Source organism: Equus caballus, chromosome 12 (genome assembly GCF_041296265.1).
Source record: "Equus caballus isolate H_3958 breed thoroughbred chromosome 12, TB-T2T, whole genome shotgun sequence".
In the NCBI taxonomy this organism is placed as follows: domain Eukaryota; kingdom Metazoa; phylum Chordata; class Mammalia; order Perissodactyla; family Equidae; genus Equus; species Equus caballus.
Window position 1 is genome coordinate 13235776 of NC_091695.1, and position 22917 is coordinate 13258692.

Below are 22917 nucleotides of genomic sequence, written 5' to 3' on the forward strand. Positions count from 1 at the left end.
CACTAACAATTAAACCAAGTAAATTGGCTGTTCTTCACATGATAAATTTATCAAGCAACCAAATGAAATAATTACTTTATCGATACAGGGCAATACATCCACTTGAACTCAACTTCTTCATCACTGCCTATTCCTTCACTGCCAAGGATTCCAATATGCTCTTCTCAGAAGCAAACGTGAGGATGTAACTGAGTGCATTCTATTTCCAAAAATATTGCATTTAGAACATAAAAATAAAAACTGAAATGCCAGAGTTGCCATCAGATGTAGATTTATACACAATCCAGGTGAAGAATACCAGTGAAGTTACCATGTTTATATTGGTGGGCTTCTTGGGTGATTTTGAGGTGCAACTCTTCCTATTTTTGCTATTTCTAAATCTATCTTTTCACTCTGGTAGGAAATTTGGGACTGATTGTGTTGGTTATTGGGGATTCCCGGCTCCACAACCCTATGTACTATTTTCTGAGTGTGTTATCATTCTTGGATGCCTGCCTTTCTTCGGTTGTCACCCAAAAATGTTAATCAATTTCCTGTCAGAGAATAAAACTATTTCATTCCTTGGATGTGCAGCACAGATGTTTTTCTATGTTACTTTTGTGACCACAGAATGCTTTCTCCTGGCTGCAATGGCATATGATCGCTATGTAGCAATCTACAACCCTCTGCTATATTCAGTTAACATGTCACCCAGGGTTTACGTGCCACTCATCATCGTTTCCTATCTTTGCGGCATTTTTAATGCTTCAGTGCACACAGGGGCAACATTTACCCTATCCTTCTGTGCATCCAATGAAATTAGACATTTTTTTTGTGACATCCCTCCTGTCCTCACCATTTCTTGCTCTGACACGAGCAAAAACCATCTTCTAGTCTTCTACTTTACAGGCATTATTGAAATTGTCACTATCCTGATTGTCCTGGTCTCCTATGGTTTCATTCTGTTGGCCATTCTGAGGATGCGTTCTGCTGAAGGGAGACAAAAAGTCTTTTCTACATATGGCTCTCACCTAACTGGAGTGTCACTTTTTTATGGAACAGTCTTCTCCATGTATGTGAGACCAAGTTCCAGCTACTCTTTGGACCGGGACATGATAGTGTCGATTTTTTACAGCATTGCCATTCCCATGCTGAATCCCATCATCTACAGTTTAAGGAACAAAGATGCAAAAGAGGCAGTAAAAAGAGTGTTTGGGAAAAATTGATTTATCAATAATATATACTCTTCACACTAAATATTAAATTGAAACCAATTAAAATTCGTGTTCATTGTCTCTATATCAAAAAGTTATGGTTAAAGTATTGTTTTTAGTTTCATAGTTCCTTTCTGTTCTCAGAAATTGTTAAATAAAGGTCATAGTCAACCAGCTATCTATGCAGTGTTTACACATGCAGAAAACTGTTATCCAACTGCTTGTAAGTTTATATATAGAGAGATATAGATATAGATATGTCCCCCAAGTACACACAAACATATATACACACATATATACATATGTATGCTGATATTGGTTGTACTATTTTGCTGGGGCTGCCAAAACAGAGTACCAAAGACTGGATTGATAAAACAACAGAAATTTATTTTCTCACTCTTCTGGATGCTAGACTTTTAGATCAAGGTGTTGACTAATTTGATTTCTTCTGAAACTTCTCTCTCCCTAGCTTGCAGATGACCAACTTCTCCTTATGTCTTCACATGATATTTTCTCTCTGAATGTTTGTTCCTGATATCCTCCTCTTACAAGGCCAGCAGTCATATTGGATTAAGGCCCACTCTAAATGCCTAATTTTAAGGTAGTTACCTCCTGAAAGACTCTATCTCCAAGTATAGTTACATTCTGAGGTACTGGAGATTAAGATTTAAAAATACAAATATTAGTTTATTTACACATACACACAGGCATATATGTATGTAACCTTTACATTAAATTGTAAGTATTATCTTTCATCTCCATATCACTCAAATTTGATAGGCCCCCATAGTGGCAATCACAAGTAACTTTATAATTATAACTGCCTAGCTTGAGCAAATGCCACCTCAATGATAATAAACTCACAGTTCATATAATCCCAATCCACTCTGTACGGAGTCATTGGTATCAGAATCCAGTTCAAAGTACTCTGCTACATGCTTAGATCTATGCATTTGCAGCAATCTAATCCCAGCCTATGGTTCAAGGACCACAGAAAATGTGTTAAAATTCCTGCTGTCCATCATCGTGTTGTTTTTGAGGGAGCACTTCTCCCCTTTTATTATTTTATTATCTCATCCAGAACATGAGCATTAAACCCATTCTTTATTTCCTCTCAAAATACAGAGATTAGTCATTAGCATTTATCAAGATTATACTTAAACTCAAGAATGACAGGAGATAAGCACATCAGAGAATAAGGTACAACTGGCTGGCATATTGGGCTCTTCCCACAAGTAAGCCCTGGCCATCTTTATGAGTCTCCCTGCAGGGGTGATCCTGACTCAGTTTGGACTCTATTTTTTCCCTTGACTCTTTACCCTCTTGTGATGCCCTTGAAGAATCACATCTCCTCAGTGTCTGGGCCCAAGAATCAAAATATAGAAGAGAGTCTTTCCTATGCACATGTTCAGCTCTGTTTCCAACCACCTTATTTGCATTACTAGACATGTCTTCTTCAAAATTTATTATAAGTAGTAGTGTTTTATTCTTCCTTACTTACTCTCATCATTATCACTGTTATTATTATTTCATAAAAATCTATGTAGTAACAACAGAACAATCTCCTAGAAAATAGAGTGCAACTTTAGGATATTTCCCTAAAGTGGGATTATTAAGTTTAAATAACACCTCAGCATTACTCATGTAGAGTTCCTCTTACCACAATAAATTTTCCCCATGGTTTTTCTGCATTTCCTTTCTCATGTTTGGAAGGCTCTGCACACTGGTATTCACATGATTCTGTCCTTCAAAGATCTCTTCTTAGTGAGACTCTTATTGACTACATTATAATTGCAATTTATCCCCGTAGTATCTCCTCATAGTCTACCTTCCTTAAATTTTCCCATGGTGCTTATCAGTATTTTACATAATATGCATTTTCATTTATATTTAATTTATTGTCTAATCTATTTTCCAGAGTCTGGAACCATGTCTGACACATATTATTGCTCGAAATATATTCTCTTAATGAGAAAATATTTTAGCCAGCATTCTGTCAAAACAGCTTATTTAATTCACTTTAGAGATATACATGAAACAGAGATAAAATTTTTCATTTAAATATTTGTTATTCTTTGTAGAATTTCTGGTTAGCTTTTCACTTTTATAATTTTCATCATCCTTCCACTGATCTATTTTGTTATTCTTTTCTAACCTTCTACTTTGGATGTGGATTTTCCACTGTCACCATGTCAGTAGCATTCCACATATCTTACTCTCTCCTCTTTTCATTATCAATATTTCTCACTTTTTCCTTATTTCTCTTTGAATTAGGAGTACTTTAACTATTTTTCAATGGCTAAATGGAGTAGTTTGACAGTCTTTTTATTTAATTGTATTTTATTTCAAAACAGATTGCAGTTTGTATCATTTTCTGTATTCAGACCTCATTTTTTGCTAATATTGACATTTTGCACGAATGCTGCACATAGTCTTGAAAAGAAAAAGAATCTTCTCTTATTCTGGTCAATGTTTGATACATACTTATCTTTAAAAACAATCTTATTGCCTGTGTAGTAATTCTGTTATGTCCTCATTAATGTTTGTTGACTAAAAATATATAACAGAGATGTATTAGGTTTTCCTAACGTTAAAATGATGCTATGTCTGTCTTTGCATCTCCCATATGAGAAATTTCCTGATTTAAGATATTTGTTGCTACGATACTTTTTGCATAGATAACACTCACTGCTAAGTCTTCATTGTGCATTACGTAATCATTGCAAAGTAGTTTTAATTTATTTTGATGTTATTTCCTGCATTCTATATTTCTTGATATTAATATTAGAACCAATACTTCTTCCATGCATATTGCCTAAATATATCTTTTCCTAAGCTTTTATTTTTACCCTTCTGAATCACTTGATAATATATTTAGACTTACAAAACTATACTGAATGTATTTTTTTTAAGGTATGTTAGGTGTATTTTTAATTATTGTTAAACTTATATTTAGTCTTTGGTTTCTCATAATGTCCATATTACAAATATGTCATACACAAACAGAGGCATATACAAGCATGTATATACAGTCATACAAACACACACAAACACATTTAAAAATCACCTTAACGTTATCCCCATTGTCCTTTTTTAGATGCAACTTCTTGGTTTTGTACTATGAGAATATTGATTTAGTAATTAACAGTTACAGCTCAGTTTTGTTACCTTTAATCCTATATTCACATTTGTCTTGTTTTCGGTTTCCTTGATTCCATTTTTCTTGGCATGAAGTACTGCTTTTGAAAAATGTGTTGTCAGTTTATTTTCCTAATCCTTAAAAGTAACAAAGTTTCTGGATCTGGCTTCTGTATAGAAAATACTGACTAATACATATAACTTAATACTGATCATTCTTTACTGACATAGAATATAATGTACTCTTTCAATAGGAAGTTTCAATCTTCTTTCAATTCAGAAAAGAATTATTGATCACAGCTTGTGATGTTTATGCTGTTGCTCTGGCTTAGTTTTCTTCTTTGAGGGATCAATTCATATGCATATTCTACTTTCTTTGTCTATATATTCTTCCTTTCTTCCATTTCTCTTACTGCTATATTTTTACAGGATTAATTCACTTTTTGTTTGTTTCACATGATTTTTTCTTGTCAAATGCAAATGATTTTAGAGATATTTAAGACTTAAGACATAATTTTTAGTATATTTCAAGAATTGTGTATTTTTATCACTCCTAAATGAGAGCTTGTACTGGCTAGCAGTCATTTCCCATTCTCTGACCCCCAAACCTAGGAACCACTAAGGTACTTTTATGTTTTTATAGATTTGGCTATTCTGCACGTTTAATATAAATAATATCATACAATACGTGGTCTTTTCCATCTAACTTATTAAACTTAGAAATATGCTTTTGAATTTCATCCACGTTGGAGTATCTATCAGTAATTTATTCATTTTTTTTGCCCAACAATATTCCTTTGTGTGGATATGCCATTTTTTATTCAACCATTCATCAGTTAATGGGCATTTGGGTCATTTTCACATTTTGACTATTATTAATAATGCTTATAAACTTTTTTGTACAACTGAACGTATGCTTTCACTTATCTTGGGTATACACCAAGGAGTAGGCCCAAGCCCATGTGGTTTTACAGATGAATTCCACCATTTAAATTAGAATAACTATTGATCTTTCATAACTTCTTACAGGAAATAGAAGAAGAGGAAGCACTTATCAACTCATTCTGTGACATCAACACTTATCAACTCACCCTGATGCCAAAAGCAGACAAAGACATCACAAGTAGAGAAAACAAATGGTAAATGTGCTTTAATTATTATGAATACAGATGTAAAGATTTTTCAGCAAAACATTGGCAAATCAAATTTGGCCATGAATTGTGATATTTTGTCATAAAATTTACTTTTATGTCTTATTTAAAATTACAATCCACCAGCAAAAAGTTTTGCTTCGCTCATTTATTTTTGAAGCAATTAAAATTAAAAACTCTATACTTTTTTATTTACCTTTATTTTCACATTTTTAATGTTTTTTTTTTAATTTCTTTGTCTCAACCCATGTTTCCTTCTGTTATACTCCTGCCTGGGAAGTTGGTGAAGCACAAGCTTGCTTGCTGTAAGTTATTTCAGTTTGTGCGCATGTGAGTGTTCACTTGCATGCCTGTGTTCATGTGTGAATTCATGCATTTATATTTTCCTGACAAAGTTTTCATTTGCCTATATATTGGAAAGATATTTCAAATATTTCACTCACTGTGTACAAAATTCTGAATTGATAATTATCTTTCACTACGTTAAATATATCTCTTCATGATTTCCAGGTGTGTCTCATTTCTTTGTAGAGTGCTATAATATTTATGTTTTTTGCTTCAGTATATTATATATATATATATATTTCTTCCTGAATTCCTTAATGTGTCTATATTTATCTTTTTTTAATCAATGATTCTTTGAGTGTAGTCTATTTTCTTTGTTGATTGGTTTGGTTTTTGTGTTTATCTGTAATGGTTAATTTTTCATTCAAATTGGTTGGGCTATGGAGTACCCAGATATTTGGCCAATCATTATTCTGGACATTTCAGTAATGATGTTTTTGTTAAGATTAAAATTTAAATTGGTAAACATTGTGTGAAACAAATTGCCCTCCACACTGTGAATGAGCCTTATCCAATAAGTTCAAGGCCTGAATAGAACAAAAGGACCACCCTTCCCTGTGCAAGAGAGTATTTTCTGGGGCATTGCCTTCAGACATCATCTGCAACATTAACTCTTCCTAGTTCTACAGAAGAGTGCTTAGACTCCAACTGAAATATTGGTTCTCCTGGGTCTCTAGACTTCTGGCTAATCCCCCAAATTTTAGATTTACCAGCCTTCACAATTCTATGAGGAAATCTTTTATAATAATTCTCACTCCCTCTAATTATCTTTCTCTCTGTAAATATATATCCTATTGGTTTTGTTTCTCTGGAGAACACTGACTAATGCAAATGTTGTTACTGAGAATGGTTCTAGAGAATCAGAATTTTAAAGATGAATTTTCTGAATTTGTTCTGGAGTTTCTGAAATTGGATATCTAAGATGATTTAGCATTAGTGTCATTTAAAGACATTAATGACTCTATTTCGAGTAGTAAAGTGAACACTGACAGTCTGAGAGTAGAGATATGCAAAATATTGCCATTGGATATTCCTAATGAAATGCTTATAAGAAGTAAGTGTATGAATGACCATGTATATGATGCTTCCAAACATTTTAATAAAACTAACAAGCATAATAAGATTGGCTTGTTGCTTCTAATATAATTGGACAAAGAGATGAAAGAAAAGGATAGGTTCATGAATTCAAATTCTCAACTTGAGAGCCACATAAATGACTTCAAAGTTTCTGTGTCTGCCCCTGTCTCCTGTAAGTACAGAGCTGAGATTGCTGGAAACACAATCCAGAATCACCCAGCCTTGCAGAGTGTCTACTGTTAAAGTGAGGGCATTAATTGAGAAAAAAAATGGGATTCTGAAGATTGGAATGGAAATGTGAGAACCCTGATGAAGCTGAGGAGATTTATCCCCTAAATTTTGATGTCTACTTGGCCAATAGAAATAGGCTTACCATTCTCATCTGAGGAGGTTAATCTTGCATTGTCTAAAGAAAATGCTATGGCCTCTCCTGAGGCAGTTATCATACAATACAATGCTGATTCTCATCTGTACCCACCTCCACCATCCCTCTTTGCTTCTAGACCTATAAGTATACAAAAGTCCCAGGAGGTCCCTAAAGGTGAAGTATGAAGTGTAACCCATGAGGGAGTACACTACCCTCCAAAAGACCTACTTGAGTTTTCTAATTTATACAGATAGTAAATCGGGCAACATGCATGGATAAAGGGTGTGGGGTAATGTTGGAAGAAACGTAACAGGATTAGGTCAAACTTATTGATATGGGTCTACTGAGCAGAGATTTTGCATTTCATCTTGCAGATCAGGGAGTTAGAAAGGACTCTAACAGTGTGTTTGAATAGTAGGCTGAAACATTGAGCAAAAGGTGGCCCATAGTGAGCAATTGGTAATGTCCAGTCTGACTTGATTTAATGTAGGGAAAGGATTCAATGTTTAGGGGATTTGAATGTTAGAATAGATCTGTCATTTTTTACATACTCACCCTCACTGGGAGGATTCAGTAGACATACCTTTCACCAGCACTGTGAGAAATAAATTTGACAGAGGAGATCCAGCATTCTTGAAGAACTCCCTGATTATGCTTCCTAATAGGCTAAACCTTTACAATGGGAATTGTAGCCATTGAATCAGGAAATCTAAATTCAATGGGAATAATTGGATCCTAGGGTGTCAGAGGCCAACAGGCAGCATTCAATCACGAAAGGCAAGGTGGACATCGTTAGGGTAATTTCCAGTGGAATCAAAGCAGAAATCAAAAGAATCTATCTCACACAGACCTCTGGTGTTGTCTGGTTAATCATGGTTTTCCTAGAAGTGAAATAGGTAGTATTTAACATTATTACTTGATCTGTAAAAGCAGCAAAGATTTATATCAAGTGAATCAAAGTCTAATTAAAATCATTAAAATAGGTAGTCAGAGCCCCTCATTCAATTCACAGGCTTGAAACAGTTTACAGACCCAGAACTCCTTGAATGAAAAGGAAGATGGTTCTGGAAATTCTGGGAGCAAAATGGTGGGGTGAGCTGACCCGGGACTCTCTCCCCTCCAAAGTACAACAAGGGACTGAAAAAAACCCCCCTGAATTTCAGCTAATGAACCTAATGCCAGGACTCAGAGACCTACAGTATCAAAAGACAGAAGATGGAGCCCCTGCTGCCCACTTTGGAGGAGCTGGAACTGGGTAAGAGAGAACATCGCTCCATCCCCTAGAAACCGGGATTGCCACACGGGTCTGGGAAGGAGCGGGGGAGGGGCCGTGTGACCAGGGGATCATCTAGGACTCCCGCCGCCAGTATAGTCGAAAGCCGCTGATGGGGGAAAGCTTCCATGCGCAGGGACCCCATAAATGCAGGGCCCCGGGAGACCAGAGAACAGAACTTGTCAGATTCAGATCGGTATGCAAGAGAAACAGCCCCCGTCCCTGCCCCGGCAAAGCTCACTGGGCGCTGCCATCTTGCCTGAAGGCGGATAGCTCAGAACTTGCAGCACTCTACCCCCATCTAGTGGCGACAGACTGTAACTGCAACCGAATTCTACCACCATGCAAAAAAACCGCTCCTCTACCATCCAGCAATTTATAAAAGCCCCAGACCAGAAGGAAAACCATAAAAATATAGAATCAAGTCCTGAGGACTTGGAATTAGGTAAACTAAATGAAAATGAGTTCAGAGCAGCTATAATCAAAAAACTCAATGAGGTAGAAAGATAGAGAAACAAGCCGAATTCTGGAGTTACTTCACAAAAGAGATTGAAATTATAAAGAAGAATCAAACAGAAGTACTAGAGATAAGAAACACAATGGACCAGATAAAACAGAATACGGATTCCCTGAATGCCTAGGTAGACTCCATAGAAGAGCAAATTAGCATAATCGAAGATAGACAGGCTGAATGGCTCCAGACAGAGGAAGAAAGAGAACTAAGGATTAAAAGGAATGAGGAAAGTATTAGAGAGATAGCAGATTGAATGAGGAGAAAGAATTTAAGGATGATAGGAATTCCCGAGAATGTAGAAAAGGAAAATGGAGCAGAAAGTGTGCTTAATGAAATTATAGAAGAGAACTTCCCAAATCTAGGGATTGAGGGAGAAATGTGTGTAGAGGAAGCTTTCAGATCTCCTAGATTTGTCAATGTAAATAGACCTACTGCAAGGCATATAGTAGTACAAATGGCAAATAGGAATGACAAAGAAACAATACTCAGGGCTGTAAGACAAAAGAGAATTACCTACAAAGGAGCCCCTATCAGACTTTCAGCGGATTTCTCTGCAGAAACCTTATAAGCTAGGAGAGAATGGAGTGACATATTCAAAGCTTTAAAAGATAAAAATCTTCAGCAAAGAATACTCTATCCAGCAAGCATATCCTTCAGATATAAGGGAGAAATTAAATCTTTTCTAGACAAAAGTTAAGGGAATTTGTAACCAAAAGTCCTCCACTACAAGGAATCCTCAAGAAGTTTCTCATACCTGAAAAAAGAAAAAAGGGAGAAAGGGATCACAAACCACAAAGTAGGGAGACAGATAAATAGAACCAGAATAGGATAGCAAATATTCAACTATAGCATTAGGATAAAGTTAAGGAAACTACCAAAGCAAAGATGATCTTATCACTCTAACTACAAACTCATAGCACAAGTTGTAACAAGAAGTGAAAATAATAATTTAGGAGGGGAAGAGCAAAGGGACTAAATTAGTCTAGGCCAAGTAAGTAAGAGACCACCAGAGAATAGACTATATTATACACGAGATTCTAAATACAAACATCAGGGTAGACACTAAACTAAACAACAGAACAGAGACACAAAACATAAATAAGCAAAAGTCTAAGAAACCCAGCATAAAAAAATTGCAGTATCAAATGGGTAGGATAAAGCACACAGGAAGAGAAAAGCAAGAAAGCCAAATAATGAGCAACAGATTGACAGGTTTAAGTCCACATGCATCAATAATCACTCTCAATGTAAACGGAATGAACTCTCCAATAAAAAGACACAGAGTGGCAAAATGGATTAAAGAACAAGATCCAACAATTTGTTTCCTCCAGAAAACACACCTCAGCCTCAAGGACAAACACAGGCTCAGGGTGAAGGGGTAGAGGGAAATACTTCAAGCTAGTAGCAAGGAAAATAAAGCAGGTGTTGCAATTCTTATATCAGACAAAGTAGATTTCAAAATAAGACAGGTAAAGAGACACACAGGGACAATATATAATGATCAAAGGGACACTTCATCAATAAGAAATAAGGCTTACAAATATCTATGCACCCAACATAGGAGCACCAAGATTCATAAAGCAACTATTAACAGACCTAAAGGAAGATGTTACAAACAACACAATAATAGTAGGGGACCTCAACACCCCACTCACATCAATGGACAGATCATCCAGACAGAAAATCAACAAGGAAATAGTGGAGCTGAATGAAAAACTAAAACAATTGGATTTAATACACATATATAGATCACTTCATCCTAAAAAAGCAGAATACACATTCTTCTCAAGTGCACATGGAACATTCTCAAGGATTAGACCATATGTTGGAAACAAGGCAACCCTCTACAAATTTAAAAAAATTGAAATAATTACAAGCATCTTCTCTGATCATAATGCTATAAGGCTAGAAATTAATTACAAGAAAAAAGCTGAGAAAGGCACAACGATGTGGAGTCTAGACAATACACTACTGAACAAGCAATGGATCATTGAAGAAATTAAAGAAGAAATCAAAAAATACCTGTAAACCAATGAAAATGATAACATGCCATACCAACTCATATGGGATACAGCAAAAGCTCTATTAAGAGGAAAATTAATCACAATACAGGCACACCTTAACAATCAAGAAAAATCCCAAATAAGCAATCTTAAACTACACCTAACTGAACTAGAGAAAGAAGAACAAATAAAGCCCAAAGTCAGCAGAAGGAGAGAAATAATAAAAATAAGAGCAGAAATAAATACTATCGAAACGAAAAAGGCAGTAGAAAGGATCAAGGAAACAAAGAGCTGGTTCTTTGAGAAGATAAATAAAATTGACAAACCCCTAGCCAGACTTACAAAGAAAAAAAGGGAGAAAGCTCAAATAAACAAAATCAGAAATAAAAGAGGAGAAATAACAGACTCTGCAGAAATACAATGGATTATAAGAGAATACTATGAAAAACTCTATGCTAACAGAATGGATAACCTAGAGGAAATGGATAAATTCTTGGACTCCTACAATCTACCAAAGCTCACTCAAGAAGAAGCAGACAATTTGATCAGACCAATCACAAGGAAAGAGATTGAAATAGCAATCAAAAACATCCCAAAGAATAAAACCCCGGGACCAGATGGCTTTCCTGGGGAATTCTACCAAACTTTGAGAGAGGATTTAATACCTATCCTTTTCAAGCTATTCCAAAAAATTAGGGAGGATGGAACACTTCCTAACACATTCTATGAGGCCAACATCACGCTGATACCAAAGCCAGACAAGGACACCACGAAAAAAGAGAACTACAGGCCAATATCACTGATGAACATAGATGCCAAAACTCTAAACAAAATTTTGGCCACCAGAATTCAGCAATGCATCAAAAGGATCATACATCATGATCAAGTGGGATTCATACCAGGGACACAGGGATGGTTCAACATCCGCAAATCGATCAACGTGATACACCACATCAACAAACTGAGGAATAAAAACCACACGATCATCTCAATAGATGCAGAGAAAGCATTTGACAAGATCCAACAGCCATTTACGATAAAAACTCTGAACAAAATGGGCATAGAAGGGAACTACCTCAACATAATAAAGGCCATATATGACAAACCCACAGCCAACATCATACTCAATGGGCAAAAACTGAGCGCCATCCCCCTGAAAACAGGAATGAGGCAAGGATGCCCTCTATCACCACTCTTATTTCACATAGTACTGGAGGTCCTGGCCAGAGCAATCAGGCAAGAAAAAGGAATAAAATGAATCCAAATAGGGAGGGAAGAAGTGAAATTCTCACTGTTTGCAGACTACATGATCTTATATATAGAAAACCCCAAAGAATCCATTGGAAAACTGTTAGAAGTAATCAACAACTACAGCAAAGTTGCAGGGTATAAAATCAATTTGCATAAATCAGTAGCATTTCTATACTCCAGTAATGAACCAACAGAAAAAGAACTCAAGAATACAATACCATTCACAATCGCAACAAAAAGAATAAAATACATCGGGGTAAATTTAACTAAGGAAGCGAAGGACCTATATAATGAAAATTACAAGGCCTTTCTGAAGAATTGGATGACGACATAAGGAGATGGAAAGACATTCCATGTACATGGATTGGAAGAATAAACATAGTTAAAATGTCCGTTCTACCTAAAGCAATCTACTCATTCAACGCTATTCCAATCAGAATCCCAATGACATTCTTTACAGAATTAGAACAAAGAATCCTAAACTTTATATGGGGCAACAAAAGACCCCGAATTGCTAAAGCAATCCTCGGAAAAAAAGAACAAAACGGGTGGCATCACAATCCCTGACTTCAAAACTTACTACAAAGCTACAGTAATCAAAACAGCATGGTACTGGTACAAAAACAGGTGCACAGATCAATGGAACAGAATTGAAAGCCCAGAAATAAAACCACACATCTATGGACAGCTTATCTTTGACAAAGGAGCTGAGTGAATACAATGGAGAAAAGAAAGTCTTTTCAACAAATGGTGCTGGGAAAACTGGAAAACGATATGTAAAAGAATGAAAATTGACCATTCTTTTTCACCATTCACCAAAATAAACTCAAAATGGATCAAAGACCTAAAGGTGAGACCTGAAACCATAAGGCTCCTATAAGAAAACGCAGGCAGTACACTCTTTGACATCAGTATTAAAAGTACATTTTCGGACACCGTGTCTTCTCAGAGAAGGGACACAATAGAAAGAATAAACAAATGGGACTTCATCAGACTAAAGAGCTTCTTCAAGGCAAATGAAAACAGGATTGAAACAAAAAAACAACCCACTAAATGGGAAAAAAATATTTGCAAGTCATACATCTGACAAAGGCTTAATATCCATAATATATAGAGAACTCTCACAACTCAACAACAAAAAATCAAACAACCCAATCAAAAAATGGGCTGGAGACATGAACAGACATTTCTCCAAAGAAGATATACTGATGGCCAATAGGCACATGAAAAGATGCTCATCATCGCTGATCATCAGGGAAAGGCAAATCAAAACTACACTAAGATATCACCTTACACCCATTAGAATGACAAAAATATCTAAAACTAATAGTAACAAATGTTGGAGAGGCTTTGGAGAGAATGGAACCCTCATACACTGCTGGTGGGAATGCAAACTAGTGCAGCCACTACGGAAAATAGTATGGAGATTCCTCAAAAAATTGAAAATATAACTAACATATGACCCAGCCATCCCGCTACTGGGTATCTATCCAAAGAGCTTGAAGTCAGCAATTACAAAAGTCCTATGTACCCCAATGTTCATTGCAGCATTATTTACAATAGCCAAGACATGGAAGCAACCTAAGTGCCCATCAACAGATGAATGGATAAAGAAGTTGTGGTATATATATACTATGGAATACTACTCAGCTGCAAAACAGAACAAAATCATCCCATTTGCAGCAACATGGATGGACCTTGAGGGAATTATGTTAAGTGAAATAAGCCAGTTAGAGAAGGATAATCTCTGTATGACTCCACTCATATGATGAATTTAAAAATGTGGACAAAGAGAACAGATTAGTGGCTACCAGGGGAAAGGTGGGGTGGGGGGGTGGGCACAAAGGGTGAAATGGTGCACCTACAACACGAATGACAAACATTAACGTACAACTGAAATTTCACAAGATTGTAACCTATCATTAACTCAATAAAAAATATAAAATAAAAAAAATAAAGGAAGATGGTTCCCCTTAAGGAAGGGCCCAGTCCACTACTGAAAATTGATACTGTTAACCTTTCTCCCAGCCTTCCCTAAATGGACCTATGGACTTATACCAGGGAACCGCACCGGGGAAAAGGAAATAATTATAACTTTTTCATATTACTGGACACTGACTGTGAACTGACATTGATTCCAGGAAACCCAAAATGTCACTGTGGCCCCCCAACCTTGTGGAGGTCAAGTGATCAATAGAGTTTTAGCTGAGGTTCATTTCACAGTGAGCCCAGTGCATCCCCAAACTCATCCTGTAGTTATTTCCACACTTCCAGAATACATAATTGGAATATATATACTTAGCAGTTGGCATAATCCCCACATTGGTTCCCTGACTTTGGAGATGGGAGTATTATGATAGAAAAGTCTACTTGGAAGACATTAGAACTTACTTTACCTAGGAAAATGGTAAGTCAAAAGCAGTACTGCATTCCTGGAGGGGTTACAGATATTAGTGCCACCTACATGGACTCAAAAGATGCATGGGTGGTGATTCCCATCACATTAACATTCAATTCCTCTGTCTGACTTGTTCAGAAGATCTAAGCTGAAGATTGATAGTGGATTATTATAAACGTAAGTAAGTGGTGACTTCAATTGCAGCAGGTGTACCAGATGTGGTTTCATTGCTTGAGCAAACTAACACATTCCCTGGTACCTGGTTAGTAGCTATTGATATTTTATTCTGTATTTGTCCATAAGGCCCATCAGAAGCAGTTTCATTTCAACTGGCAAGGCCAGCAGTTCACTTTCACTGTCTCACCTCAGAGGTGAATAAACTCTCCAAATTTATGTCATAATAAAAGTTTTCAGGAATCTTGATCACCTTTCCTTTCCAAAAAAGATTAACACTGGTCCATTACATAGATGACATTATGCTGATTGAACCTAGTGAGCAAGAAGTAGAAACTACTCAACTTTATTCTAAGATAGTTTCCTATCATAGGGTGGGGAATAAATCTGACTAAATTCCAAGGACCTTCTGTCTCAGTGAAATTTCTAGAGATCCAGTGATGTGGAGCACATGAAGATATCTTTTCAAAGGTGAACTTATTTTTAGCTGCTGCATCTAGTCCCTCCTATAACAAAGAAGTCAGCACAACACCTAGTGAGCCTCTTTGGATTTTGGAGGCAATACATTCCTCAATTAGGTGTGTTACTCAGGCCCATTTACCAAGTGGTCCATAGAGCTGCTAATATTGAGTAGGGACCAGAAAAAGAGAAGGCTCTACAACAGCTCTAGGCTCCTATGTACGCTGTTATGCAACTTGGACCATTTGTTCCAGTAGATGCAGTGGTGCTTGAAGTGTCAGTGGTGGATAGGGATGCTGTTTGGAGCCTTTGGGAGGCTACTATAGGTGAATGACAACACAGTCCCTAGGATTTTGGAGGAAAGCCTTGTCAATCTCTGTGGATAAGTAATCTTTTTTTTTTTTTTAAAGATTGGCCTTGAGCTAATATCTGTTGCCAATTCTCCTCTTTTTTTTGTTTCCTCCCCAAAGCCCAAGTATGTAGTTGCATATACTAGTTGTAAGTCCTAGTTCTTCTGTGTGGGATGCTGCCTTAGTGTGTCTTGACAAGCAGTGTGTAGGTCCACACCCAGGATCCGAACTGGCAAACCCTGGGCCACCGAAGCAGAGTGCACGAATTTAAACACTATGGTATTGGGCCAGCCCCAATTGTCTTTTTTTCAAGAGTGAGATCTTGGCCTGTCACTAGGCCTTAGTAGAAACTGAACACATGACCATGGCCTACAATGTTACTATTAGACCTATGATACCTATTATGAACTGAGTGTCATCTGATAAAAATGTTGAAATTTTTGATTTAAAGACACATATGTATTTCAAGGAAATTAAAATATAAACAAAATATTTAATGTTTGCCTTTCTATTTACTATGTTTCATCTTTTGTCTTTCTTTCTGAGACATGCATTTTCCTCTGGTATCATGTTGCTACAGGCTAAATGATTTGGTTGTCTTCTCCGGTAAATCAAGTTTGGTAGTAATGGATTCTCTTTGCCTTCTTTTACTGACAGTTTCTATGGTTAAATTTCAGCCAATTTTTATTTTTGAATAGCTTCATTAATGTGACACTGAAGCAAATAATAAACAAAACGCACATATCTAAAGCTTATAGTTGACAAATTCTTCATATATACACAGCAGTGAAACCATCATTGCAATCACGATAAGGAACATATCCATCATGCCCAGAAATTTCCTCATATTCCTCCTCTCATCCCCCCAGACAAGAAAAATGAAATTGAAATTTAATTCCATTGTGGCCAAGAACATATTCTGTATTATTATTTTTTTAACTATTGGGACTTTTTTTTAATGGTACAGCTTTTGGCTTATCTTGTTGAGTATTTTCCATAAAAAGGATGCATATGCTGTTGTGTTTGGAAATATAGATAAAAACTTTAGGTCACACATTTTTATGCACAATTTCCATAACTGACAGCATGTGTACTTTTTCCAGTTATTTTATTAGAAATTGCCTTTTACATTTTTTTCTACAGTACTCTGCTCAGAGACTCATTTCAAACTGAGAGTTTTACTTTGTGAAGAAATTTTCAAATATGTAAGGAGTTGGAAAATCAATCACATTTGGGGATTCCTAAAAACAATTAAAATGCACATTTCAATATAGAAGGAGATTAACAAATTTTAAAATTTGACTAATAAGGTGGGCTTGCCTGGTGGCACAGCTGTTAAGTTTGCACATTCGGCTTCTCGGTGGCCCGGGGCTGGCCATTTCAGAGCCCAGGTGCGAACATGGCACCACTTGGCAAAAGCCATGCTGTGGTAGGCATCCCACATATAAAGTAGATGAAGATGGGCATGGATGTTAGCTCGGGGCCAGTCTTCCTCAGCAAAAAATCCGGATGATTGGCAGTAGTTAGCTCAGGCCTAATCTTCCTCCAAAAAAAAAAAATTCGACTAAAATTATATGGCTTAAAAATCTAGTAGAGAATGTTGAATAAACATTTCAAAAGACTTTAAAATAGATATTTAAAGTCTGTTTAAATTTGATTTCATCAATATAGGGTTTATATGTGAATTGTGGCTTCTTACTATTTTTCTTCTCACCCTCCAGGAGTCTAATCTGATTTTCTTGACACAGTACTGAAAAGATTTCTGTTGCTAGAGAAGCCAAGTCCTAATGCCCAAGTGATATTCCTTTTTGTCTAATACCCTAATCACCAAAGACAATCAGATGGCTAAATCAAGAGTCAAGGTGCAAGGGGTGACAAAAAGGCATGGACACAAGAGAGGAGTGACTGACTGGGGGCCATTAACACATAACTGTAAGATGGTCTTTTTAATGACTCCATAATTGTCTATTATATTTATGCACCATATTTATTATAATATTTCTCAATATAAGCACACATTTGTCCAGTTTTTATTGCTTAGAAAAATAGTGCTTCAGTAAACGTTATATTACTCATTTATTATTTGCATTAGTCCTTCTTATAATATATCCTTACACATTTAGCTTTTATTTCTATGAGGAAATCATTTAGTAATGACTGTATCACCTAAGGATGTTTTGTTTCTTTAATGGAGAATGTTAAGATAGTGTCTAGAAAGGCATTGGTGAAAGAATGGAAAAATGGCATGATTTCAATTATAGAACATACTATATATCATATCATCTTGTTTAGACACCTCTATTTTTTAGTTACAGTGAAGAAGAAACTGACCTTTCAACATAAAACTGATAAATAAATGAACACAATTGGCAAAACTCTGACAACATACGGGTCTACTAAAAGAAATTACAGCAATTGTTTATTTAAAAATTTAAGACAATAGTCAAAATTAGATTTCAGTTAAATCTACACACAAATTAAATATATATAACAATAATTTTTGCTAGTTCTAATGTCTCACAAGGCTGATAATTTGCCAAGAAATTTTCTCAGTGCCTTTCTAACATCTTTGTTCCGCAGACTGTATATCAAAGGATTAAACATTGGGGTCAAAATGGTATAGAAAAGAGAGAGCAGTTTGTCCGTTCCTTCATACTGATTAGATTTAGGTTTTAAATAGGTGAGAGTGGCTGATCCATAAAATAAAACTACAACTATGAGATGGGAAGAACAAATTGAAAATGCTTTGGTCTGTCCTGTGCTTGATGGCAATTTCAAGATGGTGGAGATAATTCTGCTATAGGACCTAAGTATCAACATAAAGGGAACAGTGACAAACAATACAGCAAATATGTAGATGAACATCTCATTCACAAAAATGTCTCCACAAGCCAGCTTCAGTAATGGGGGTATGTCACAGAAGAAGTGGTTGATTTGGTTAGAACCACAAAAAGGCAGAGAGAAAATCTGGCATGTGTGCCCTATTCCAACTGGAACTCCATTGATCCAGGAGGCAACCACCAGCTGCACACAGACCTTGTGGTTCATGACAAGAGGGTAGTGCAGAGGGTTACAAATGGCCACATAGCAATCATAGGCCATCAGAGCCAGAAGGAAACACTCAGTGCCTCCTAGTATAAGGAAGAAGCACATTTGTGTAGCACAGGCAAAAAAAGAAATATTTCCTTTCTGTGTCCAAAGGTCCATGAGAATTCTGGGAATTGTGACAGAAACATAACAGATTTCTAGGAAGGAAAAATTGCTGAGGAAAAAATACATGGGGGTCTGAAGAATGGAATCTACTCTTGTTATTAGAATTATGATGCCATTTCCCAACAAGATAATCATGTAGATGACTAAGAATATCCCAAAAAGTAACCAGTGGAATTTGGGAATGTCAGAAAAGCCCAAGAGAACAAATTCCATCATTACAGTGAAAAGCCCAAGAGAACAAATTCCATCATTACAAATTATTTTCCCTCTGTGGACTTACATTTTTTGGCTGCATTTTCATCTTTTATAATTGAATTGGAGCATGGACTTTGGTCTTTATAATTTCTCAAATATTTTCTGACACTTGTATTCTGTAGTTCTGGGAGATTTGATGTGAAACCCACAGCTATGAACTCATCTGCAGAAAAAAAAAAAAATAAACAAAGTGCTTAAATGATTTATAATCTTAGATTTGCATTCTAATTATACCAATAAGATACATAAAGCTAGATATTTTTACTTAACCTTGCAGTGCAAGAAAGGAGAATGCAGATGACCTACTCTGGTCAAAACCCCAACTCAATTAACTATCAATTGATCAAAATTCCAAGAAATTTTCCCAATAAATCTAGTCCATAATATAATATCTGACCTGTGAGATCTAACACAATGTCCCACTGACTATTTGTATTTATGTCCTTTCTATCCTTGATATTACATCCCATGATTCATTCTATAAAGAATATAGCACAATTCTCTCCCCAATGTATTACTCCACATACGATTCTGAATTAAATTAAAAATAGAAATTATTATTAGAATTGGTTATTTTATATGAATTGAGAGAAGGTAATTAAAAATGCAATGAGAATATAAAAGTCAAATATTTAATTTTCAAAGTCATAAGGTTCCAGTAATTCTCATTCTAATTTGTTGATTTTACTGCTTAAAAAACAACTTTTTGGCATTTAACTATTTTCAAACCTAGTAATATTTGGTCATATTGCTTTATTTTGAGCTGAAATTAAGTTTCCTAGGGAAAAGTAAAATCAGTATATAAAAAGTTCCACAAATGTAGTCAGATATTATGTCCAACTCCTGTCATATTTATGATCTGATTTGACTGGGTAACAAAAATAAGAATAGGATATATGACAAAAAAGTTGAGCCAAATATTCTTTTCCAGAAAATTGTAATTTGGGAAAAATACATGCTTCATGTTTTCCCCAATGGTAGGAGATTCCCTAATAAAAGGAGAGTCTTTCTTATAGACATTCTTTTATTTATAATGGCAACATTTACTTTATTATCAGTATAGCAAACTATGCTTAATTAATTTGAATATAATACATCATTCTTTGATGATAGTTTTCTTAATAGATTATTACTTAAAATGAATAATTAACACTATTGTAATTGTTAATATTAGAAAAAACAGGAATTTATATACTTCAAATGCTTCAAACTATTTAACTTTTTAATTCAGAAAGTCAGACATCTACAGGTACTATCTTAATGAATGCATTTTTTACCAACATGTATCATATCATGATTTTAATTGTTTATTATTTATTGAATCTTGATTCTGAAATTTAAAAAAGTCTTGAATTGAATTAGAATACCAACATATCAAAAGTTCATATTTACCTTTTACAACTTACATAAAGTTGCTCCTTTCTCATTCACGACTTTTTCAAAAATGCTAAATTGTTTAGGATCTCTACCATTTTTAAACAAAATCTTTCTCATCTTGCTTTTTAAAGAGCAAGTGCTCCTTACAGATGAAATAATCACTTCTTGCCTGTGGGAATACCTCATTTGCCTATTTACATCTAAACTGCTTTTTAAATGTTCTTGTTTGCAGTTAATTTGGTGTGTTTTTTCAAACAATTCTTCCAAAGTAGACCAGACTTTCCTGCAGCCTCTCTATGGAATATAATTTCATGCACTCTTCATTTCCCATGCCAAATAGAAATGGCAAGCAATAGGAAAAATTGGAGTATATGAGGAAGCCATTTGGTGTAAACCTAATTCGGCCTGACTTTGTTTTTTCCAAAAGGGCCTGACTGTGGCCATTGAGCATGCATTGTATATCTGCTTTAAACATTTACTATGGCAAGAACAAATGCCCTTAAGATAAAAGGTGCAACTTCCCCCCACATTGGCATTTCCTTAGGGATAAGCATCTTTCCTTAGGCTAGGAACTGATTGCTGCACTGGACTTTGACTACCCCACTCACAAGTGACCACCGAGTTTGAGTTAGAGACAACAGGCTAACCACACTGCTGTGTTCACTGAGACAGCAGACCTACCTGCTGTGTCCATCAATTGCTGTGCTGACAGAGCAGTCTCACGACTATTGTAAAAGGGACATTTCAATCCTATGTGAAACATCCTGTTTGGGGGTATATAACCACTCTGTTCACCCCTCTTCTTTGGTGCCCTTTCTTCCTTCTGGAAGAAAGGCCCTGTGCCATGGTCCTCACATTTTAGCTCAGAATAAACTCACCCAAATTTTCATTTATAGATTGTATGGATTATTTTTGTTGACACCCAAATACAGTCAGAGTGCACAGATGTCCTAGAAGAAGAAGTATTCTTGTCTGATGCTACCTGCAGGAAACTGTTCAAATTCATTACCTACTGATTTCTTACTTGTCTTATTTTATTTTCTATGGTTCCTCTGAAGAAAACTTTTCAGCAAATCATGCATGGTTAACATCACCTAGACATGTTCTACTTATTTTCTCATCTTTAAGCAGTACTGGTTTGCTTTGTAGAAGAAGTAGACATTTGTGGGCGTGGGGTAAATTTTATGAAGACAAAGGCCATTCTGTATTACAAAAACTAAGGTTACTTTTTTCAAATTATGATTTTTCTCTCAGACACTGTGGAAGCCCCTGAACAGACAAACCAGGCTCGTTAATGAACTCTATAAACAAAGATTGAGAATAAATATTATCTGGCCCATCCCAGTGGCACAGCAGTTGAGTTCTTGTGTTCCGTGTTGGTGGCCCGGGGTTTACCAGTTCAGATCCCAGGTGTGGACATATGCACCACTTGTCAGGACATGCTGTGGCAGGCACCCCACATATAAGGTAGAGGAAGATGGGAATGGACGTTAGCTCAAGGCCAGTCTTCTTCAGCAAAATGAGGAGGATTGGCAGCAGATGTTAGCTCAGGGCTAATCTTCCTCAAAAAAAAAAAAGTATTTAATAAAAGAACAAATATTATCTGTACAAATTTTTTAAAAATTAGAAGTTCCTCTTTCTTATTGTAACATTTAATAATTTAACCTTTCTCAATTTCAAGGTTCCTCCATACACTTCATGGGGAGCACCACTTCAAGCATGAACCTAATGTTTCAAGCCCCAATTTCCTGCTTTACTGTTGACTAAGACTTGTTTCCATATCAATTTGGTATTGTTTCTGCAACAGAGTTGTTAACAGGTGAGAGACTTTGCTCATCACTCTATCAGGAGAATGTTTCTTCCAACTTTGGGCCTCAACATTTTTCCTTACTCAGGAGGTTATAGTCGCTCTCTATTCTTTCACTACATGTGTTTTTGGAGAAGATAGACACTTCCAGATCTCCGACCTCTACTGGCTCTGACAAAGCACCCCAAAAACCCACTGCCAGGGAGGCAAAATTAGACACTAATAGGCAGAACAAGATATTTGTGTTTTCTGACTCTAGATAATGTGCTCCTGCCATCCTCACTGGTTTCAGCGCCAGCACTGAACAGATAGCAGGTGACAATGGGAAACTTATGACCAACTGATTGTGTAAAACACTGAGTTTTGGCCAGGAGACTCAAGTCACATGTTTTTCAGAGGAAAAGAATACCTAAAAGCCCACCCTACACATAGTGAGAATTTCTGGACTTGACACAAGCCTCCCATGGCCAGAAAAGAGAAGACACATTTTCTTTTTTTTTTATTTTCCATGGAAAACACTCCATCAGGGGGAGAAATTCTGACAAAAGTCTCATTGCTGAATTTGAGAAATA

General features: G+C 36.0%; 1 protein-coding gene and 1 pseudogene across 1 annotated transcript; one reads left to right on the plus strand and one right to left on the minus strand.

Moving 5' to 3' along the window:
* Positions 1-245: 245 nt before the first annotated feature.
* Positions 246-1205, plus strand: OR5T31 (olfactory receptor family 5 subfamily T member 31). Its single transcript, XM_023654978.2, is given in 3 exon segments — positions 246-376; positions 378-508; positions 511-1205. Coding segments are annotated over 3 exon segments (957 nt in total).
* A 17005-nt stretch (positions 1206-18210) lies between these two features.
* On the minus strand, positions 18211-22622 carry OR10AG113BP (olfactory receptor family 10 subfamily AG member 113B, pseudogene; annotated as a pseudogene).
* Between the last annotated feature and the right edge of the window lie 295 nt (positions 22623-22917).